The sequence below is a fragment of the Trichoderma camerunense genome (genome assembly GCF_050948025.1).
Source record: "Trichoderma camerunense strain CBS 138272 chromosome Unknown V8C40scaffold_12, whole genome shotgun sequence".
NCBI lineage: Eukaryota > Fungi > Ascomycota > Sordariomycetes > Hypocreales > Hypocreaceae > Trichoderma > Trichoderma camerunense.
In genome coordinates this window covers 508303-531530 of record NW_028145358.1, presented here as the reverse complement: position 1 = coordinate 531530, position 23228 = coordinate 508303, and the positions used below count along the sequence as shown (strand labels likewise).

The 23228-nt window shown below is 51.9% G+C and overlaps 5 protein-coding genes across 5 annotated transcripts; 2 read left to right on the top strand and 3 right to left on the bottom strand.

Moving 5' to 3' along the window:
- The first annotated feature begins 257 nt into the window (after positions 1–257).
- On the top strand, positions 258–1998 carry V8C40DRAFT_249136 (translation initiation factor eIF 4e-like domain-containing protein). The gene is made up of 3 exons (XM_083216688.1): positions 258–724; positions 792–1099; positions 1172–1998. The coding sequence occupies exons 1-3, from the start codon at positions 555–557 to the stop codon at positions 1504–1506; spliced, it is 813 nt and encodes a 270-aa protein (XP_083071598.1). The 5' UTR covers positions 258–554; the 3' UTR covers positions 1507–1998.
- Positions 1708–5357, bottom strand: V8C40DRAFT_280422 (beta-lactamase-like protein; the record flags this gene model as incomplete). Its single annotated transcript, XM_083221395.1, has 12 exons — positions 1708–2676; positions 2767–2954; positions 3017–3041; positions 4026–4108; positions 4171–4197; positions 4256–4390; positions 4458–4549; positions 4627–4840; positions 4906–4939; positions 5005–5076; positions 5148–5235; positions 5333–5357. The coding sequence occupies 12 exons, from the start codon at positions 5355–5357 to the stop codon at positions 2298–2300; spliced, it is 1362 nt and encodes a 453-aa protein (XP_083071597.1). The 3' UTR covers positions 1708–2297.
- Positions 5358–5728: 371 nt separating this feature from the next.
- Positions 5729–7488, bottom strand: V8C40DRAFT_249128 (ribosomal biogenesis LAS1 family protein). The gene is made up of 2 exons (XM_083216687.1): positions 6744–7488; positions 5729–6452 (listed from the first exon to the last, which is right to left on the bottom strand). Exons 1-2 carry the CDS (start codon positions 7226–7228, stop codon positions 5858–5860), a joined length of 1080 nt encoding a protein of 359 aa, XP_083071596.1. The 5' UTR covers positions 7229–7488; the 3' UTR covers positions 5729–5857.
- A 631-nt stretch (positions 7489–8119) lies between these two features.
- Positions 8120–9465, top strand: V8C40DRAFT_249124 (uncharacterized protein). Its single transcript, XM_083216686.1, has one exon. It carries the CDS (start codon positions 8731–8733, stop codon positions 9286–9288), a length of 558 nt encoding a protein of 185 aa, XP_083071595.1. The 5' UTR covers positions 8120–8730; the 3' UTR covers positions 9289–9465.
- Positions 9466–11467: 2002 nt separating this feature from the next.
- V8C40DRAFT_267343 (uncharacterized protein) lies at positions 11468–12424 on the bottom strand (the record flags this gene model as incomplete). The annotated part of the gene is made up of 1 exon (XM_083219842.1): positions 11468–12424. The coding sequence occupies one exon, from the start codon at positions 12422–12424 to the stop codon at positions 11468–11470; it is 957 nt and encodes a 318-aa protein (XP_083071594.1).
- Between the last annotated feature and the right edge of the window lie 10804 nt (positions 12425–23228).

The window sequence follows — 23228 nt, the reverse complement described above, 5'->3', positions numbered from 1 at the left end:
CCCGCCCGTGTTTCCGATAATCCATGGATGGGAATCAAGAGCCTCCAAAACCTCAAACAGGAGAGAGGCCTAGAATTGGCTGGTTAGGTGTTTCGACAGCCGCCTGTGGGGAGACGCACAGCCACTAACAGAGCCCTGGAGCCACTAAGACAGCGCTAGACCCCTCGCCGGGAAGCCACTGGCCAGCCTCTGAAGCCGCCCGAACCTGGAACCCCGCCAATCAATGCCAATCAGTGCACCTCAGCGCATTATCACGAGTGACACGCCGCAACTTACACCTCACTCAGTCCAGTCCAGTTGACTCGTGAGCCTGCAAGCAAGTCTCGCCACTGCAGACCAATTGAGGCTCTGCATTGCTGACTTCTCTACTTACGGATAACTCTCCTTGTCTATCTATCTATCTATATCTAGAGCACTGACTGTCCCGGCATCGTCATCTCTTCTTCTTCTCTGCCCCTCATCTGCTTCTCTTTTCCTCTCATCTCCTCTTCTTCTCCTCTCTTCTTCTTCCTCTTCCTCTTCCTCCTTCTACCACATCACACCGCAACCCAACCATGGCCACAAGACCGCAGCTCTTCACGCGCGGCCTCTCGGGTCTCTCGCAGAGCTCCAGCGCCGGCGACGTCAGCTCTCCCGCCGAGCAGCGCGACGATGCGAAGCGCAACCTGTTCAAGTCGATGCGACCACTGCCCACCCAGCACTACTGGGACGTCTACTTTGACCGGTTCGTTCTGTCTAGCCTCGACTGTCTCTATTGCTCTGTATCTTGAACGTGCTAACCAGGTAAAAAGACCCAAGGAACAAAAGCCCGAAGCCGCTGGCCAGACCGAATACACGGCCCAGCTCGAAAAGATTGGCACGCAGATCGAGTCGGTCCAGGACTTTTGGCGCTACAACAACAACACCCCCGTCGAGAACATCAAGATGCGCGAGTCCATCTACCTCTTCAAGTCCGGCTTCAAGCCCATCTGGGAGGACCGCCGCAACATCAACGGCGGCAGCTGGACGTTCCGCGTGCCAAAGGCCATCGGCCCGGACTTTTGGACTCGCATCCAGCTGCTGGCCATTGGCGAGAAGCTGCAGAGCGTCATTGACGATGGTATGTTTTCTCTTACTCTATGTATTCCTCTTTTCGGCAACTGACTGACACATTCCTTTCTTCCAAAAATAGCCGACCAGATCTGCGGCGTTGGCCTCTCCGTCCGCTTCAACTCCCACCTCATCACCGTCTGGCACCGCGACTCGTCCAAGCAAAACTCCGTCGACGCCCTGATAGCCTGCATCCTCGAGGATCTTCCCCCGGAGCTTCAGCCCAAGCCGGACAACTACTTCTACAAGAAGCACTCGGACCACGCCGGCTTCAAGGCCCCGCCCGAGCTCCAGGCCGTCCTCGACTCTCAGAAGCGCAACGCTGCTGTTGCTGCCGCCAAAGCTTCTGTGTCTGCGCCTGCTGCCCCTGCCGTGCCACTTGAGGCGCCTGCAGTGACTGTTGAGCCTCCGCAGTAGTTGTCTACTCTTTTGCGATATCATACCTCTTCTTCGATGAGCGAGAGAGCGATAGCATAGTGTTTCCTTTTTCTGGGTCCTTATTGTTCTTCACATCTCCCGTGCAAAGGTCTTGAAATGCTACGGCGAGAGACTGGGGTCCCAACTTCATTTATTGTACACTCGACATCTTGGGTATGGTGATGATGTACGGCGTTTTTTGTTTTTTTTTTTTTCTCACCATTGGGTTTTTCTGGTATACAAGGATAAAGTCGTTGTCTGCTTTTCCTTGTGTCGAGCATTTTCCAGTTATCCACAATTTGGCACACGTTGCTAAATCACAGTTCAGAAAGCGTTGTAATGCAGCCATTTAGAATTTCCATTCCATCAGGTTGATAGATGGTCGAGCATAGCTTTGCGAAGATTCTATATATATATACATATGTACATGTGTTGACTACTATAGCTACTACGCCTTCGCCAGCATTGCATTGTGGCATCCATCATAACCACTCATACGTCCTCTTCCGTTATTGCTCTCATGTAAGTAGTACTCGTCAATAGAACTTAACAACATTGAGCATATTGCGCCCAGCCAAAGCAATAGCCGCACAAGCATCGAAACAACTTGCAACTCCCAGCGCCACGCGAAATAAATACCAAACAAATCCAAAAGCTCGCTCCCAGCACCAAGGCAGAATGCAAATCCCCCACCCCTATACCACATCACACAACATTACGCATCAACTCATCCAATATACAGATATAGACAAGCTCCATAGAGCAGAGGTCCCAGTCCAGCCATAGGGTCATCACCGCCAAACCCCAGCACTCCTCATGACGCTATCAAACTCCTCCATGCCCACGCCCCTCGCAACGCCCACGCCGCCGTTCGCCTCGAGAATCATATCCTTGAGCAGCTCCTCGTCCACGTCCTCCTTGAGCACGGCAGCGACGCGGCGCAAGTGGGCCAGTGTGATGGGCCCGTCGGCACCGTTTGTGAAGAGCTGGAAGGCCTCGGCGAGCTCCGCGCGGTGAGCGTCCGAACTCCCGCTACTATCGCGCGCGTGGAACTTGAGCGCGCAGATGGCGAAGAAGGGCTCGTAGGTGGCGTAGCCGTCGGATTCGGGGTCGAGGATGGCGATGAATTCCTGGAGCTCGGCGGGGGACGAGGGGGGGATGCCGAGGGCGCTGTTGAAAGAGTCAAGTTAGCTTTAGTTAGTTTTTTACACACCCCTTGTTATATATCATGTTTTCAATTCGTTTTGGGAGAGACCGTACATGAGTGTTGATTTCAGGTCGTTGATGGGCAGCACGCCGTTCTTCTCGCCGTCCATGGGCTCCGCGAACAAGCTAAAGGCTTCCTTAATCTCACCCTCCTCCTGCGCGGTGACATTGTGCTCCTTGGCGAGTTTCGACTGTCGCGGTTTCGATGCGGTGGAGGGGCCGCCGGATTTGCGCTTCGGAGGCTTTTTCAAGGAGAATGTTTTAGCTTTTTGTTCGTTCGTGAATCGTTAAGGAGGGGACGAACCATGTGAAAGTGAACAGTAGCTGCTCTATGCAATATAATATACGCTTGCTGCTGGTGATAGTATGATGGTAAGGCTGCTGATGGCGAGGCGGAGAGGAAGTAGTAACAATCTGAGACTTTTCGGTGTTGTGTTGGGTATTCTTTTGTCTTATTGGGCTCTGTGAATGCACGTTGATGTCACTGGCGCGGAATCTGGTGATGCGAGGCGCGAGGCTGAAGGGGAAAATATGTACAGTGCGTTTCTTAGTCACTGTAAATGTATATACACTGTGGGACCACTTTATCTTTAGCTGTCCATATTTAAGCTGTGAGAAAAAAATTCTGTTCACTTCACTGAGAGAATACCTTCATTTTCTCGCATCGCAATGTCGACTCGAAATAGAGAGTCGTGACGCATCTGCGATACCTGGGCATCTACAGGATCCAATACGAGGTTCTCATTGATTATGAGAATGCGCCGAGTACCTACAAATCCGGCAGCGATTCAAACGGTCTCCAACCCAAGAATCCCCTCGTGGACAAAACGCTCCAGTGCCAGGTTTGTTCGATGTCTCATGCGTGAAGCCCATCCACAGTGAAATCATCCAGACTCATCACCTCATCCCCCCTCTTCTTGCACCAAACCAAACCAATCGCTTCTAAAATAGCTAGAGCTTGCCGCCTCAGAATGCTCAACAGCGCGCAAGTGTGGACAGTGAAGCAAGAGTAAAACCCAGTCGAGTCACTCTTCTACGACGCGATTTCCAGTGGTTAACGAGCGGCATCTGCGCCTTTTGCGCTGGTGTCAAGTAAGCCATGGAGACAGACCAAGATGAAAATCGTTGCATGTGTGAAAAATGTCTTATGAACGTGCATATACATGTACATATGTGTGCTGCCACCATCCTGAATTCGTAGATAAATAGTCTTAGACACCACCATCAGACATCAAATTTTGGCTTCCAAAGGCCTGGTGGCAACGTTAGTCGCCGGGCCTATTCGCATTTTTCACACATTCGCTTCTTCTCACTTGAAGTTGTTCTTCATCTCCCTCAGCTTGCTCATGACAGACACGGGGTCCGTCTCGCCTGTCGCCTTTTGAATCTCAGGATCCTAGACACCATCGTTAGCTCAGCCCCTGATCCAATACAGACTGCTGCTGAGGGTAGACTTACCTGGACTCTCATAAAGACATTGTGCTTCTGTTATTACATGGTTAGCAGCTTCTTCAGCTCCGCTTCTCTGTGTGTAGCCACATACCTTCTCATCACCAATCGTGAATTTGCCAGTGGTCACCTCGTTGTTTTCGGCAAACGCCTGGAGGCTCTTGATGGGCTCTGTCTGAGAGACGGAAATGGTGAATCTGACGTTTGACTTTGTGTATTCGTGTCCGGGCTAAAATGAGCAAGGCCCGTTAGTCTGAGCTCGTTCACCATGCTCAGTCAGTAATTCCACAACTTACATAGACAACCGTATCGTCTGGCAGCGCTCCGAGACGGTTGTTCAAGGCTTCGTGCATCTCCGCCCCATTGCCTTCGAAAAACTTGCCACATCCTATGCAGTGGTCAGTTAAGCACATGTCCCTCATTCATACCAAAACGAAAACATGAATGGTTTCGGGCCAATCATACCACTGATGAAGAGGGTGTCGCCGGTAAAGACGGCCTTGCCGGTTGAATCTTCCATGTAATAGCAGATACTGTCCTGCGTGTGGCAAGGGGTGTGCACAGGCTTAACGGAAATGTCTCCAATCTTGAACGTCTCCTCGTGCTGTGGTGTCCTGGTGACGCCTTCGCAGTCTTTGCCGCCGATGATGGCGAGCTTGTCGTTGCCCAGATCAGACAGCTTTTGATAAAACGTCAGTTGGATCCCTAAAGGGGGAGAACAATATCAGGTCAAGGTGGATGTACCAGTTGCTTGTTGCCTCCAGCATGATCCCAGTGGCTGTGATTGTTTATTTGCATCAGATATCCATTTAAATCCATGACGGCTGTAGAAAAAATGCATACTGGTGGGTGTTGACAATAGCTGTCAAGTTAATCCTGCCAGATGAAATGGCATCCTTGAGGATAGGGGCAACCCTAGCACGCAGTCAGCTCACATGCTTTTGTTCTTGGTCTCTAATTCATAAAACGTAAATGATATGACTTACTCCGGAGGGTTTGCCGGATCAATAATGACGGCATCCTTGGATTTGTCGTCAATCACAAGATAGGCATAGTTGTTGGAGCTGCCAACCCCTACTCAGGCCATTAGCTCGACGCCGCTCAGTCTCTTGCTCTGCTCTTTTTTCCCCATTTCATTTTCCTCGTCGACTTCTTTGCCAGCAGCACTTACACATGGGAATCGACTGAATATGCATCTTGCGTGAGCTGTTTAAGAACTGCGACTCGGGTTAATCAGCAATGAGGGGCAGCTCCAGACAGCTTAGACCAAGCCATGGCACGATCATCTCACTTACGGAACAACCAAATCTCTGAGTGAGGAGCTGTCTGCGAGGCAGTATCAATCTATTCATAGATCCACGAGGCTCGTCTTTGGGAAGACCGGTACAATGTTCAAAAGAGGAATTTGAAAGTCGATAGCTTGATGTCAACGGAGTTATCGTAAGCCGTAAATACTGAGGGGCAATTATCATCATTATTAACAGCCACGTGATTGGCTGCTTTACACACTCGACTCCGCGAACCCGTAGGAGGGTGACGAGAGGCTGATGGCATCATCTGAAATTTGGAATCTTTTTCTTTTGCATCGCAGTATATCCTTTGTTCAAAATAAAAATGAAAATGGGGTATCTTTATTGTCCAAATATTGTCTCACACAACACCTTTGCGCCATAGAAATCACAAATATCATAGCCTTTCACGCTATGCCAATGGGCTTCGGTTTCCAAGCACCACTATAACGGGACCATCCGGTGTTCGGCTCCGGGCTTCGGTCCGGATCCAGGTCCAGATCTTGCTCTTGTTCCTGTCCCTGTTCCTGTTCCTCCGGCATCCCACTCCCCTCCGGCTCCGGGTGATTTGCCTCTTCGGTGGCCATAGCTGCCATATCTTTGGACAGTTTCAAACACTTGAGAAACACTTGGTTCCCAGGCAGCGTCTTCTGCAGCTCGGCAATTGTCGTTTGCAAGTAGACCAGATCCCACTGACGTAGCTGCCCCATGATTTTCTGTCTCGCTGCCTCGTCGTCTTCCCGCAGATAGGACAAGACCAGCTCTTTGCATGGATCTTTGGCCTTTTCTGCCTCCCCTAGGTGCTTCCAGTAGTAGTCCCAAATCCAGACCAGAGCCTTTCTTGCGGCGGATCGCAGCTTAGCAAGGGATGGCAGCTGCTCATGCGTGGCCTGATGCCTAAGCTCAACAAAGGTAGCCGGCAAGCCAATGTTCTTGGCGATTGAGTACATGCTCTGTTTACGCAGCTTGTCTTGATGCCCATCCAACAAGCCTGTGACGAAGCTGACAGCATATCAGTTAGCGTCCTCGTTCACACAGAGAATGAAAGTGGCAGACGATAGCCATGACACCATCTCATCGCTGCCTTGGACGTAGCCTCCCAAATGTCAACGTCCATGACGTCCTCGGCCGCATATCTCATGCAAGAGATAGCCCCCATCTTTCCTCTCTCTCTTTTCTTTTCATCACATTCTCTTCTCATCCAACCATCCCCTTCAAGAGTCCAGACCACACCCCCAGGCAAGCCACAATGTAATAGAAAAGAGGGAGAGAGAGCCCCAGAAAAAAACTTACCGACTAAAGGCAGCTGCATATGCAGCCCTCACAGCATACGTCGATGCTCCTGCATTCCCCGTGGCCGCGGCCTCGTCACTCAGGACTGCAGCCATGAGCAGTGCCGTCGACTCCACCATGTGCGGACAGTTGCCGCGCTGCATCCACATGGAGACTCGCCCCACGGCCTTGTGCTTCTCTCCGTTTCCCTGCTCTCGTGATGTCTGGTGATTCTTAGCCGCAGCCGCAGCGGTGGTGCGCCGTGCATCCCCCTGATTCAAGCCCTGCCCCTCCTCTTGATGCTGCTGGCCCTCGGCGTCTGCGTCTCTGCCACCCTCGACTCCTCCTCGCCTCTGGTCCTGATTCCGTTGCTGATGGTGGCTGTAAGCTGCGCCGCCCTGGATGCCACCAACGGCCTGCATCAACGCCTCAGAGCCATAGAACTGCTCCCGCACAAGGAGCAGCTCCTGGCGGTCTCGCCAAGGCGTAAACACATACTGCACCATCCGAGCAGGCAGGGGTCCCAGGTACCGACGTAGCGGGAAAAAGAAAGAAGAGTGAAATGGTGTGACAAGTTTTAGGAAATATGAGAGACGGTCTTGATGGTAGCGGAAATGCAAAACAAGAAGCGTGGTGAAGCAAAAGCGGTCGACTATTTTAGTTTAACCTCACCAGTGGGGTATCGATCAAAGAGATGCAAAAATGTTCGCTAGCGGAGGCCCTTTTCCTATTATAGTAGTAATAGGCATAAATAACTTGGGAGGTGAGAGGGAAAAGAAAAAAAGAAGACATATAAAGACTAAAATTTTCACCTCGATTCGAACTCCGTTATCGAATTCTCCATCCGCAAAAGATATTGATCGATGCAAAGCCCCATCCGCTCTGCCGACAATGATTCGCTACAGGCGCTCCATACGTGTACTCGTACAGATACAGTATTTACGAAGCACGGTACTTACAGTAGTACGGTACTCACTCTTCCACCACCGTCACATCTACAAGGGTAAAGCGCCGCACCTGTGCTGTAACACTGGTCGTGACTTTAACCCATTCTGTGCCCTGCTGCATGTACAGCCAAGTTGGGGTCTCGATTCATTCTCTTGCTCGACTCATTACTAAAGCAACATATATGCTCATATGATACGATGGTACCCCCATGCCATGTGCAGGTTTAATTGACAATGCATTTCAAGATGACGGTATACTTCATTCAGTATAAAGCACCATTCGATGGAAAAGCAAAGAGAACTAAACAAAGAGGCGGCGGGCCTGCAGAAGCGAAAGCAAAAAAAGGCAGAGATTTTCACGATCTCGTGCGTGAAAAGAAATTTCATTCCCTTGCACATCCGTGACGAGTTTCCTCTTTGAAGTAGCAAGAAATCCAGTTCATTTAAAACTATGGATTCGTACTAAGAAAAAGAGGAGGAGGAAGAAACACCAAAAGGCAAGTCCTCGAGGCCCACTCGGAAAAGATCAACCGCTCCTTTTTTCAGCCTTCGTGCTTGTACAGTATGGGCATTGCTCGACCGGTCATGACGTCTACCAACGGATTCTGATTTTCAGCTTTCCCGCCCGGAGATGGCCATGTTGGGTGCAAGAGCATCGCAATAACCAAGTTCGTACTCGTGTCGGAATCTTAGTACCATACAAGTACTAGCAAGCCAGGCACATGCAAGGTAAGGAAGGCCATCGGCATCATCATCGGCTACGACCAATTGCAGCCCCAACAGCCCGTCTCGCATATCACACTTGATACGGCTTGCAGTAACGAGAAAAAGGGAGAAGAAATTAAAGACCTAGGGGAAAAGGTCGGCAACGGAGAGCGCCAAAGTAGCGTATCATCAGCAGTTAGCACCGTCACTTTTCTGCACGTTACAAGTAGAAGCATGTACTGCTGCGTATACCTTACATTGCAGAAGAGGCATTTTCCCTTCCGGCATCCGGGCTGTACAATGACTTGCTAGGGAGAGCCACCAGTGCAGACGACTGTCCGTGTAAACGCAGGGTCATGCTGCAAGAACCAAGAGAAGGCAGAACGACCGATATCTCCAGTACACAAGGACTAATATCCGTCAAATCTGTCAGCTGCAGAGGAAAACTCGGGGGTTCAGGGTTCAAGTATGGAGTAAGCAGACGGATAATGCAGGTAAGTGGTGGCACAAAACCACGGACAAGGCTCCAAAGCACGGGGGGTCCGCAACAAACGTCGTACACTACTGTACGCCTCGTTACTTGCCACTACAATCCCAATCCCAATCCCAATTTCGTCAGGATCAATGTGCTCCGTCACAGCAGCCAGAGAGCAAAGTTGCTGGGGTCTACTCCGTACTGCGCCCCGTACAAGTATGCCCGGCATTCAGCTCCCCATCACCAACTCGCACTTACTCGTACGAGCACTCGTATGTCAGTTAGCACGCAAGAAACTCGGCACCCTCGGGCTTTAGTCCGAACAATATGGGAACAGCAAATCTTCAGGCAACCTCAATCTCTAAACCACGACGGCCCGGCATACCACCTCACAAACAAACCCCCCACCTGCGGCGGAAACAAGAGGCAGAAAGATTAAGACGAGACGAGAAAGAAAAAAAACCTTGCCTGGCCCGCTAATGGATGCAACTCAGGGATGCCTGCAGAGCGCCAAATGGCACAATTACCGGCACGAGAAAAAAAGTCCAGACCAAGACAATCCGTCTAGCCTAGAGGAACCGCATAATTAAAGAGGAGGAGTACGGAGTAAAGAAAAAAAAGAAAAGAAAAATTTCCTACGCACTAGGTACCTTACCGCAATGCTTTACCGCCCAAGCCGCGCCCACCAAAAACCCGCTCCCAGGACCACCTCGAGAAGAGGAAAAAAGAAGAGGGCTGGCTAGCTCTTCGTGGCACTCGGCGAAACGGGCCCGCGGGGCAACAAAGAAGTTAGGTAGGCTTGCGCTTGTTAGTCTAGCTGGGAGTACGTACGGACCGCAGTTTCAATACCTACTCGGCTGGTCTCCGTATCGCAAGTCAGCCAGTCAAGGTGGTGCTCTTGTTGGTCCGCTCATCTTTCTCTTTTCCCACTAAAAACCAGCACTTCGTGCGAAAAGCAGCCCCATTCTGCTACTAGCTGCAATGTTATTCCCCAAGCAAGCAGCCACAGATTACGTATGAGGAGGGGGTCACTTTGTCGAGCACAGCCGAAGCTTCAGCTTGCTTTTGTGACTCAATCTCTCGCCCCAGTGGAAAATATGCCCAAAAACAAAAGCGAAAAAAAAAAGGGAGCCGAATACCCACGATCATCCGCTGAAGCCGCACGAGTACTCCGTGCTGAGAGTTCCAGACGTGTACATGTCTCGAGGCTTTCCCAACGGTTTCGTCCACCAGTTTTGCACTACCGCATCTACCTGTAAATTCATGGCTGGAGGGGCACATGTGCGGTAAAAAATAAAGTGCCAGGGATAAGTATCCAGGTATCAAGACACTTCGAGCTCGTAAATATACCGTATATAGGTAGGCAAACTGCAAGCATCAGCAGGTTCCCATTACTTGATAGCAGCAGTAGAAGACACAGGTACGTACTGCACAACCTTCAAAAGCTCTCCCACATCGAAAATGCACGGATCAAAACCACCCGCGCTAAAAATAAGGGACAAGCAAAAAGCAAAAAGTGGGAAAACCCGCAGCTCGAAAGAAAGCGAGAGAGCAAGAAAAAAAAGAGGACAAAATAAAAAAGGGAGGGGGTGTACAAACTGCCGAACCCGGATGAAAGGGAGGGGAGGGTGTGGCTACTAAAAGGGGGCAACGGGCAAGCAGCAAAAATGTGTGGGGTGGGGGGGAAGAGGAGGAAACAGCACAAGAAAGAGAAAGCGCATAGGAGGGGGGGGGTCCATGCTCTTGGAGTTCAAGGGGAAGGAGAAAAAAAAAAGCAAAGGAGAAAACTGGAAATTTTTGGCCAGTCAGCAGGCGCCCCTACAACCTTCCAGAATGCACAGGACCCACTCCAGTTACCCCACCGACACATGTTTGACAGGGGTCTGTTAGGTTAGTTCGCTTGCTGATGTTCGTTGTTTTCTATTTTTTGTTTTCTCGTTGCTTTTTGCTGAATTTCTGTTTTTGTAGCCGGGATGCTGCACAGACCATATTTATAGAATCACGCATGTATTCGTACCAATATTATATACACACGGAGCAGAAACAGGAGAGGTGTGCACGTCGGCTGCTCAGAACCATCCGGTTGCTCCTTGATTGTAGTGGGGCTGAACATTGTCTCAGAGGTACCTGCCGTAGTACGAGTACATGCTCGCAACAGTGCCTGCCGCTAGTAGCGCTACACCAACACAGGTACCTACGGGACTAGCGTTACCTGTACCTTGGTGGGCTTGGTCACTTACCACATGTCCCAAGTGATGAGTCTTTTCAACATGTTATACGTCACTCGGTTCTCTTGTTCTGTGGTATTAATCTTCCATAGCATTTGTTTGGCGTGAGCCACCTGAGCACTAACTTTGTGTGTTCTATGTACATGCGCTATTCTCAATATCCCATGCCTGATCCTTGTCCTGGGGTATTTTTTCGCTGATCCCAAAATATTGCCATCCAAGCTCGTCCAGAGCAGGGGGAACAAAAGCACCAAACTCCTTATCAGAAACCTCTGAATATCCTTGCGGCAACCAGTGTTCGCCGGTGTAAAATAATACAAGTCATTATCTTTTTCTTCAAATCCGTCAAGTGTCCGTGATGCATCGTAATGTCGTATCCTTCTCCGGTAATTAATTATCATCTTCTTCTTCCTCTTCCTCCTCTTCCTCTTCCTCCTCTTCCTCCTCCTCCTCATCAGATTTTGGGGGCTCCCAAGTCTCCTCCAGTTTCAGGCCCTTGCCAGTAGGCTCCCGAGGTCGGACTGAGGATCCGAGGAGAGACGATACAGTAGACCGGTAGTTGTTCAGGTGTGGGTCCTCTTCATATTTGCCAGGAGTATCGTAAAGCCCCATGCCAATAAGAATTTCTCCCTCCTCTTCTGGCTCGTCCAGCACTTGGATGGCTGCCTCAGGAAGAGTTGGCTGTAATGGCTGGGTAGGCATGTAGGAGGAAGGCGTAGGTGGAGTAGTGTCGATGTATCCAAGGCTGTATGCATCAACAGCACTGTTCAATGTCGACATTGCAAATCGATCATCGCTCATATTGGGATAGCATGCTGCCAACTGCCACTCATCGACTGGTCGAGTGGTCATGGCCTCGGTACCCATATAAGTGGGTGAAGGCGGAGAGAAAGTTGGTGATGGTGAAGTGTTGTTTGAGTAAGAAACCATAGGCGGGGATGGCTGAGATGCCGAATGGTAGTTGGTGTACTGGGCATGTTGCATGGTCGAAGGTAGCCAGTCAAAGGAGGGAGTTTGTAAGTATTCATCTTGAGGTGATTGCATATGCATCGATGGATGCCAGCTGACAGGCCGTCGTTGGCTTCCTGATGGAACTGGCTGAGAACCCGAGAGGTAGTCTAGGACTTGCTGTTGCCTTCTCGCTATCTGAGAAGTCTGAGAGTCGTTTACGATTGTGCGTCTCCTTGACTTTGCAGCGGACGATCGGGGGCTGTTGTTCGCACTGGAAGGCTTGACGACTCGAGTGGCCATACCCACACGCTGTGTAGTCGGGCCTCGAGATGGTTTGATATAAAGATTCTCGCAGTATCTATTCCAGCGAGTTGATAGAGAGGCTTGAGAAGCCATCGGCTCCCCAAAATATGACTGCATCGTTCTGATAACGGTTTGGATATATTGGGCTTGGACGAGTAGTAAGTATTGCTGATATAAATGTCCAAGGGGTTGTGTTTGCTCGTGGGTGTATGATGGTATTGAGATGATTCGTATTGCAGATGATGTTGTCGGGTGAGAAATGTTGATGAGCGGCAAGGTGAAGGATAGCTGAGTATGATATAGGTGAACACCACGGTCCGGGGGAGAACGAAAACGAAACTATTAATACAAACTCAAAATGCTAACAGTTAATAAGAATGGGACGGTTCCCAAGGGGGGGTGTACAAGTATCGTTCGAGGGATCAGAGTGGCATTAACAACCGGCCCAAGTAGGGATGGTTCAGAGGGTAAATCACAGCCAGGGAATAGCAGTGCATGGGCTTGGTACGCAGTCGTACTACGACTAGTAGTCCGAACCAGATCCAACCGACCATGGATCTGGAAGTGGGCCAACGAGACAACGGTACAGAGCGTCTAGTGTAATTAGTGTGGTACTCCTCCGGCCGTAGCAGTAGGCGACGTTTCTTTTTTGGTATGACGACGGCACAGGCAAACGTGCGGGTTGCATGGAGATTGAGCCAAGGCCTGCTAGCCAGTGCACAGGGAGTAGGTATCCAGATCCAGGATTGTCTTTCCCTTAGTACATGCATACTGGGACATGCACAGGCCCTTGACACCATCCAAGACATGGCCGGTCGGGATTGGAACACAGCCTGCGAGCCGACATACATGCCTTCTTCGTTCCTTGGCCGGTACGTCATACGGGGCGAGGCAAGGGGTGGTGCAAGGATGTCTCATCGGACGGACCAGAGCTCCAGTCGGGAGAGTAGAACGAGAAGGAAACGAAAAAAAAAATTGGGAATGGGGCGCCCCATTAGCCATGGATAGTCATCGCTCTAGAGCGGCGGCCGTGCCGGAGACAATAGTGCGAGCCCTCAGAAGGAGAAAGATGGAGCATTTGCGTTTGCATGTTGTGAGAATCTGGCCTCTGACAAGCGTGACTGTACCAAGGTACTGGGATGTATGTACCTTGCGGATACTTGGGTGAAGCCATCCCAACTACCACGCTTGCTTGTGAGCGACGCATAGAGTACCCACCAAACTCAGGATACCCTCGGGTCTCTTGCGGCGGTACTCTGTGCTCGCATACCGGTAAACCATCTCGGTCGAGGGATGGCTGCCCTGGCGAGATTGGAGGCTCCAAAAGTCCATGTCACCGTGCCGCATACCAAGATTTGCATGGTTAGGCGTGACTTCGGGCTATTCAGAGATGCGAAAATACCTTGAGTGCGGGTAGCAAACATGTTCGAGTAATGGGACTCTAGGCGGCCCTTGTACGAAGAAGTCGTCGGCCCAAGGCAGCCAGCGATACTCCCGGCGCACTGTAAACGACTTGTGGCATCGTGAGTGGACACACGCCAAAGCAGAAGCACTACAGGTTTTGATTCTGATAGTACGGAACAGTAGCGGATTTCTGCGTGTACGAGATACATGTACTCGTCCTCTTCCAGGTTTTGTAGCGCCCAGCAGGGAGCACAGACAGCCGGCAAGATCCTAAGCAGGGCTGACATATGATATTACCAACTAGCACGAGGAGGACTTGGTTAGCAGGGCGCCAACAAGAACAGACCTGAAGCAGGGATACTTCCGACGCTTGGGTCGAAACAACAACCACTTGGGCTCCGTGCTCGCACCGCCGTGCTGGATGCCAGGGCAAGCCGCAGGCTCACGAGGAGAGCGCCAATGCTAAATCCCTGCAGCCCCACGCTGAAGCATAAAGGTTGCAGGCAAGAAGTGATAGAGAAGAAAGAGGCAGCCCCTCCCCGCAGGGCCATCTTTCGGTCGCTTCATGGAAGGGATGGCGAAGGATTTGATTCCCACCCAAGGGGGTCCAGGTAATGGCATCCTGTCAGCTTAGCCAACCAGCATCGGCCATAGGGAGACCGGAGTGTCCGTGGTAGCTCTGCTGGAGCAAAAGATCAGAATCGGCAGGGCGTGCACAAGAAAGCGGCACGCCTCATCCCCAGCTCACGGGCCCTTCACAAAGCCGTCCCTTGGCCTTGGAATGCTCGTCTAGCCCCACTAGCGACGTGGCGTGGTGTTCCAAAATAGTGTGGTGAGTCTTGCAGAGAGGCTGTCCACAAATCTCACCCACACAGGCGGAGTCGAAGATGCACATCACGGTCCAGACAGAGTGATTGACATCCCCACATTGCCGGAACCCTTACTTGGGTTCATACGGACACCCCGGGGCTGCGGTGGATTTCGCACCAGAGTCTGGGAATGGAGCACGGCCGAGAGACTGCGTGGCGTTAGTCTATCCAGAGACACGAACGAGCGGGTTCCAAGGAGGAGACAGATCTCATCGCTGGTTCATCGGTCGTTAACGACTGGCCAGCATTTGTGCCGACCTCATCATATTAGCGGTCCCTTCCGTCCAGCCGCTTACCACCGTGCTCCATATCTGCCATAAATGTAAGACAAGTGAATGACGCCAGCCCACCAGCTGTTGTGCTAGCTGTGTGGCTGCACAGCAAGCGGTGCCCATTGGGTGTCCTGGGGCTTGTTGTCGTTGTCGTGCCTGGAGCTGCCACAGTAATTTTGCCGATGGCCATGTTGAAGCCAATGTCGAATGGCGATACAGATGCTGCTTGTGCCGCTACTGCTGAGCGCCAACATACATAGCTTCGAGCATGCATATGCACTCTTTTGGTTGTCTGAGGGAGATGAGAAGGTTGTTCTTCTTGCAATCCCTCGTAAAGAATAGTGGTAATACGAATACACGTACACCAGGGAGAGAGATGGGCAAAGTGCAAAGTCCCACGCCGCGCATCAAAGGGGCAGCAAAGATGCATTTCATCCTCGTGCTCCGCAATCAAACAGTAGCCAGGCAAGACACCCGACAGCGCCTCCCTCACTCTGCTGGGTCAGAAGCGGCAACAATGTGGAAAGAGCAAGGCGGCATGGAGCCCCGCTAATTCGCGTTCGCGTATCAAACGGCTGCCGTCCGAGTACCAACTGGCGCAAAATCTCGGGATGGAGGGGCCTCTCTCAGGTCGATACATGTACCGCACATGGACGGTACGGTAAGTAAGCTGCGGCTGCGTGGAGTTGCAATTTAGTAGCAGAGTGCAGCACCAAATCGCCACTCGGCCCTGCCAACCTGTGCAAGCAGGTACGGAATATGGCACCTCGGAAGGCACATGTACCGCAATACTTCCAAGTTGTAGCGACGGGGAGCTCCGCACTGATACCAAGCAATATTGTCGCCTGGTCCCTTGATGCGTGCAAGGCAAGTACACGTACGGTAGGACGGGTCACAATGGTAAATGCCAACATAACTACGAGGTACCTGGTACTACTAACATCTTACTAAAAGTCCAAAGACACCTTTACAAAACATCCAGTGTCAGTCCTTCATGTATTGCAAACAGTCACAAGGTGCTGCAATGGGTACAAGACATGCTCGTAAGGGATGATGGAACATAAAAGGTACGAGTAATGACACAGCACTGATTGAGGCCCGCCCTGTTGCTCAGCCCGACAAGGAAAAGAGTGTCATCAAGACCAAGGTCAGGATTTTGGCGGAATTGACCCCATGGCCCGAAAAGCAACTGTCATCCGCGCATACAGGTACAAAGTACATGCTGGCACTATTTTCGCTCCGACGATGCCTGCTCCGGTGCGCCAGGGGAGCTACCTGGGCAGTACCTACAAGGGCCTATTATAGTCTCGTACCGTAGGGAGTACTGTACTTGTACCGTAACAATGCTTCAAGAGGAATCTGATGCATGAGAGTGCAGCCCAATATACGGTACTTTGAACTTGTACAGGCATCCCCCTCAATGGGCAATGGTGGAGAGTGAGTGGCGGGCTGCTGATGCTTCATCAGGCGAGCGATTATGCCAGCGCTACTAGGACCAGAACAACTTAGAGCAGCATGAGGCTTTGCCGAGAGACGAAGCGCCCCTGCCGGAGTCACCTGAAGATGGCTCCAATCCAAAAGGCCAAAGACCCGACTCTCCGCCTGCCGGTCTGGGCTGCCTGTACCCATGCTGCGACTGCGGAGTACTACCTATACAGTCGTACTATCTAATAGGCACTGTGGTGCGCCTCCAAGCATAATGTCCAGGACTATTTGGTGCCTTTCCTGTAGCGGGTTGGCATCAAATGGATCAATGGTTGAGCTCGTTTCTGTTGCCAATCCTGGCAGCCTCCCGAGCCTCAAGGTATTGATTATGCTGCTACCATACTTAGATATGTGCAACAGTTTGGCGGATCAATATGCCCGCGCTGCCAGGAGGAGGTATTGCCTAGGTATTGGCTCGTACAGCATCTGAGCCTAAGACATTCATGTCGACCGACACTGCAAGACGAATTGGGGCCAGCGGGCAAGCATTGCGCACCAGCAGTCACTCATACTAGGGGGCGTCCATGCAATACCTTCGTTAAACATGCAGTTCACAAGTCCCAACAAGATGAGAACCACGAACGGACGGACGGCCGGCAAGGAGCACCGGAGAAGTCTTGCTTGCCCCCCGATGCTACAATGGTACCTCCCTAGGCGCTGATTTTCAGCCGCTATATCACTGCTCTAGTACTCGTAGCATGGAAAGGGCACTTTTCAAAATACACTGTGCGCGAGTTTGCTGGAGATGGGTACCCGTACTCCTTCATAGTCCATACGAGTAGAGCAAAATGCTAAGCCCGCCAGCTGAATACGTCACCCTGTGAAATGCCGGACAAGCAGTACTAGCATCTTAGCATAGGGCGCTTTGCACAAGCCAACGAATACCAGAAAGTATTGAGGGCAGTCATTCTGCAAGCAGAGCGATGGTGAAACTCGGTTGGGCCAAGTTACTCAAGTACGTACTCGTACGGAGCCCAGGCGGTGAAAGTTTGCAAAATGACAGCCAAGTCGAGCCACCAGACGCTTGTAAAAGCAGTTTGGTACATACATGATGCCTCAGCTTTCTCAACCACGGGTACGCGTCCAGAGACTCGTCCAACATTATCGCCGGTCAGCCTTTACACTACCAGAAGTGCTTGCCCACTCCAATCACAGCACCTGGTCGCCGCTGGTGCCTCTTTGCGCCCCTTTGTGCCACTCCCACGCACCACGCTACCGGACAGGAACTAGCACCGATGGCTTCCAGGCTGGACTGGACAACAAAAACAGCAGCCTCTTTTGCTCCACAGTGCTGTGTGTCCAGGTTCAGTAGTGTTGGCGGCTTTCACAGTGGACGCTTTCTAGAGCGCCATGCTTGTCGCTTTGGACCGCCTGCATGGCTGACTGCGGTCGGCTCGCACTTGTGCCAGCCAGCGCTGTGGTTGTACCCGTGCTAGCAGTGCTACTGTACCTACACTTTCGCTCGTCTGCCCCATCCAAATCCTTCTCCGTTGCGCCACCATCAGCTCCAGGTCCAGCGAGAGCCTTGATTAATCTGGTTGCTTGTCCAAGACCAACCAACATGTGACGCCTTGCAGGTCCTGGTCAGAGTCCGGGTCCTGTTAGAACCAAGAGCACAGGCAAGCCCCGTTCTGCACAGCAGCGAAGTCCGGGAGCCCCTCAGCACAGGTCATGTCGAGGCCCCCGGCGCATCTGCTTGTGCTAGACTTGGCTTTCTGACCATTGATCACATCCTGAAATGGGACCATGGCTGATGGAGACAGCTGCCCTTCGACAGGACAGCCTGCGGAGATGGGCCTGGAGCAATTACAGGGGGTGGTAAGGGGAGCACAGTACTCCGTCCTCGTACCGACGTGAGTGCTACTAAACCGCTTGGTGCTACCTCTACTAATGGCCACGCGAAAGCTGCCGCTGGCATGGTTCAGGCTGCTGGATTACTGGGGAGAATTCCGGTCGTTTGCATTTAGCATCAGTCGACTTGCCCGCGACGCACGTCTTGAGTCATATTTGTTCTGGCGCTCGACGAGACACCCAGTGGTTTCATGCCAAAAGAGCTAGAGGAACAGCCGATCACAGGCCAGCTTACTTCCGCCCTTCTCGCCTTTCGTTTCTCGCTTTGCGGCGTCTATTACTGTTATTTACGTGTACGGAGTAGTACCTAGTGGTATTACCTGTGGGCTGTAGCTGAACGCAGCTTCGCGAGGCACTCGCCCATCTTCTGCCCCAGTTCTCAGGGCGGACGACATCTTGTCATGTGATCGCTTGACGCCCTGGCAGGGAGCCGGATTTGCTTCTCCGTATCTGCTCAGGTCAGGGCAATCCTCCTTCGTCAATCTTCGGGGACCCGGCTGCGCTGGCCAGGATAATGGCGCCAAGGGCAAGGACGGAGCACTACCAGCATTGATGCCCTCCATACCTGGAACCGAACCCCCCGCCGCGATTGTCCCACTCAAGCCTCCGGTGACTTGCAAATGCTCGGACGGCTCTTGATCCACTGGCGCCGTGACCTGGCGGGCCGTGTCCTTGTCGCACTTGTGGGGTTGCAGCGAATGGCGACGGCGCCAGAGAATGAGCCCCCTTTTTCGCTGCTCCCTCGACAATACGATGATCGGCGTCACTCGCCCACCTTGGCCAGGTCCAGACTGAGCCACCCGGCAAATGCGTTGGTCGCCGCATAACCTTTCAGCCGTCACCGGTGGCGCACCATGCGACAGAGGGCTTCCTCTTTGATTGTTTGTCTCGGCACACGAATGCGCTCTAGTACAAGTTCCTCTTCCTCCCTGCCATTGGCACGGAGTACTTCAGACATGCCTCAACGCCGCACGCCCTTTTGAGCAAGGTTCGCCGGCCGTGGTGATCATGACCCTGGGACCAATGCTGGTCCCTCGGCTACGAGTGCCTCAATAACCTAGCACTGCTAGCAAGTGCTTGGCATGGCTTTTAACTCTTGCTGCAGGCCTCTTCCGTACGTTACAGCCCAATGCGGGCGTCAATGTCCCACGCAGCCATGTTTCAACCAGGACAACTTTATTGCTCAGAGTTCCACATCCTTGCCTACCCTAGTTGGACTATCCGAACCAAGACAGACCTGTCTGACTACGAGCACTTGGACATTAATTCTCCCCAAACGTCGCAGTTGTCGCCCAATCCCCGGCATCCGACGCTACATGTCCGAGTACCACTACCGCCACCAGAAGTGGTCAGGACGGAGCTGAGTTGCAAAAGCCCAGGCCGTCATTCTGGTTCCACGCGGCGCAACTTGGCTAACACGATGCCGAGTGATGGATGTTATAGCAACTTACTTTATCCTTGTGCCTTGTGAGATATCGGTTGTGGATGGCTTTTCATACTGCACCTACGCCATCCACTAGTTGTGTATAGGCCATCGCCGAGAACCTTTTATCCACCACCAAAAAAATCTCACCTGCGCCGGCAGCGCACAACATTCGTCTTTATAGCGGGTTGCTGTTTTCGTATGGTTGCACACGTTGGCACAACCAATGTGACGACTGCAGTGGCGCATATCACTCTGCAGACAGGCCCAAAGCCCGCGTCCCCCCTTTTGCTGGCATATTGCATCTATGGCTTTGGCCATGCAACCAAATTCACCGACTCCGACCAAGGTGACGCCTCATTACTACCCTACAGCCTCCACATATTAGAAGTGTTTTCTCTGCACGTGAGCCGAGAGAATAATTCGGCAGAATGAAAGAGGAGTGGAAGAGCTATGTGAAGGGGTGCCACAAAATGCGAGGGCAGGGCTACTTGATGATCTGACCATTCACGCCCAGCAGCCTGTGGACAGTAAGGCTGGATTCTTACTAGCAGCTCATCTTTGACCACCAGATATTACATGCCCACGGAGAAACAAGTCGTGAAATTTACGACCGCCCCAGGGTCATTACTCAAAGTAGTGTCTGGCCTTGTACCATCAGCGTTGGCGGCTTTCTACATGGCTACCATGACGCGGCAAGCGGTTGGTTCACAGCAATCAAAGGCAAGACGCCACCTACTTTTGTCTGTGTCAATCTGCGGGAGGTATTACAAGTAGGGGCTGGCGAGCCGAGTCTGTCGCAGGCGGCTGGCCCCCCACACCAATGGCACGCCTTACCAAAACCAGTACCGCAGGGCCAGCACAGGACTTGGCCCGTACAGGTATTCTAAAGAGATACTGGAGACCAAGGCTACTGGCAAATCCATGAAGCCTACCAGCAGGCCAAGGCGTCAAACGTGGAGATGCCAGCTAACGGTCTATTGCTCAACTGCCCCCATCGTCCTTTGGCGTATGAAGCACGTCCTAGACTACGACGGCACTACAGCATGTCCATCTAGCCTGTGCATGTGCACTTTGGCCTGTCTTACTCGTACTTCGTACTCCGTACAAGCATACAACCTGGATCCTGGCACCCTGGCCAAAAATATCGACGCCACACGGTTGTCATGGTGCTGTTCTACTTCGTACCATACTATGGAGTACAAGTACTCCTACAGTAGCTCCGACTGAAAAGTCGGGGATGAATTAGTGGAGTTGCATGTTGAGCCTCGTCCGACACCCAATGTGCCTGCGGTGCCGATTTGAGGGCCGCGAACTTTCTCAAGGCCATTCTGTCGCATATGACAGAGTGCTCACTATCTATTTGCCCTGACGTGGAAACAAGTCAATGAGTCAATGAAACGTCTGGTGCTGATCCTTCCATTTACAGTGGCATTTGCTATTACACGTATTTTACGCCCCGAGGCAACCCTATGGGTTCCCGGTCGACGGAGCGCGTAACATCAAAAGGAATGCTGGGAAAAGGTGAAAAAAGTCCGGAGCCCTGGGAGAAATTCACTGGCAAAGCTGTACCATCTTTTGTCGATTTAGACGAACGGGCACATTGATAATCTACCCAGTGGCCAGCAGCTTACCAAAAAGGAACAACAGCAGGACTTGATTATTTGGTACCGGCATGGAGCGCTAGGAAACATCAGATTGGTTCCTCCACTGGCATCTGTTGTACAAGCAGGCCTCGACGGAGCCTCTGTGTCACTCAGCTACCGCCTTGGCGCCGGATGCCTTCCGACATCCCACCTTCCCTCGGCGTCGAACGGCTTGCGGCGATCGACCTCTCTAGGATGCATGATACTATTGCATTTATTGCATCACTTGACTCTGGAATTCGGATTTTCGTCTTTTAGTCCCCCCTGATGATTGCCCTGTACAAGGGGAACAGCTAAGCGTCAGCATGCTCTTGGTGCTTCCTTCGCAGCTGTGTTTTGCTGACATGTTGTTGTTGGCCATTTCCCCATCTTGGGCACAGACTCTCTTCAGGGCCAGGTCCAACAGGGAGAAAAGGAGGGGAGCAAAAGTTAAGCGATGAATCAAGCTAGCAAGCAACCAATATTTGCTACAGGTATGATTTCTCTGGAACAGGTCTGCATCGAGGGGCTCCATCAACGGTAGCAACGGCGAATCTGCTATCGTACGAGGACTCCCTGCCAGCTGCATTACAGTACGAGTACAAATGCGCGATTGGAATGTTGGATCAAGATTCGGCCGCAGCCTAGCAATTAAACAAGAGGCGCCCCCATCGTTGAATTCTAAAGAGACGCCCCCCTCAGCCAAGTATTCGCCACCCTCCCGACCTGGCTTTGGCCCTGATTTGTTCGTTTCACTTGACGCCCGCAATAGGCTACAGATCAACTGCAGCTCCCTCCTTGGGACATGGCGGCGATAGCAGCCTGCGCGCGGCAGCCCGTACAACTTTGCCGTGTGTATGGAGAAGGCAACGCAGAAACGGCCGAAACAGCGCGTTTTGACGTGGGTAGATATTGGGTTTCTTTCGCTGGCCCTTGATCCTCCACCCATTCGCTAGGCATTAACAGGGAATGATCTGGCTTGGTTCATTTAGCCTTGGCTGGATGTCTCTTCCCCAATGGGGGTGTGCCCTTAAAACTTAAGCTACGGGCTGGTGTTCCCGATATAGCTTCTCGATCCTTTGTGTCTCATCCACCACCCTTTCATATCTCCCCTCCAACAGGTGTACGGAGTACAGTCACGACATTTATCTTAAGCGCCAGCCTGGTGACAGACATTTCAGTAATATTATCAGCTAAGCTCCCCAGCCAGGTCAACCTTTGGCCCCTTTCGCGGACCTAAGAGACGGAAATCCTTGGCTTACGAGCACCACCAACTCGTGCGATGATAGCTACCTGTGCTCTATATTGGGAGTCGAAACGGGCAGCTCGTGTAGGGAGCACTGATATTGCAAGTAGTGGCGTCATAATTTCTCTTTTCATCAGTCTTATCTGAGATCGAGGGCAACAGGACCGGCGTCCGCGGCCATTGTACAAGTACGAGTACGCATATGAGGCACTGGTCATTGGTAACCATATCTCTCTTTCTTTTCCCTCTAGACGCACGGCGGTGGAGAGGAGGGGAAGGGGACGAAAATCACCCTTAGGTTGGTGACCAGCAGCTTGTTTGCGTATGCAACCTGGTATGATATGCACAGACTAGCGATTTGAGAGATGGGGGTTTGCTTGCCTCGCAGGCGATTTGCAAGCTGCTCGACGCCAGCCCCACAGAGGCCGGAAAGTCGAGACACAGCAGCTATGATCGTCTGCCCACAATTAATCACCGGCCTTTCAAGGACCCCTCGCAGTCACTGTCGCCTTTGCCCTTTTGCTCCCTCTTCTTTGCTGGGCGTCGGATATTGCATTGAGATGCCGCAAAGCCTCACGAGCCAATGGCGTATCATACATGGTCTTTTCTCTCATTTGACTCCGTTCTCACTCTCCACCTCACGGGCTCTTCCTCTGCTCGTTAACACCAACCGGTTTCACCGCTCCTTACCCCCTTCCTTCGAGCATCAAAACAGACAACCC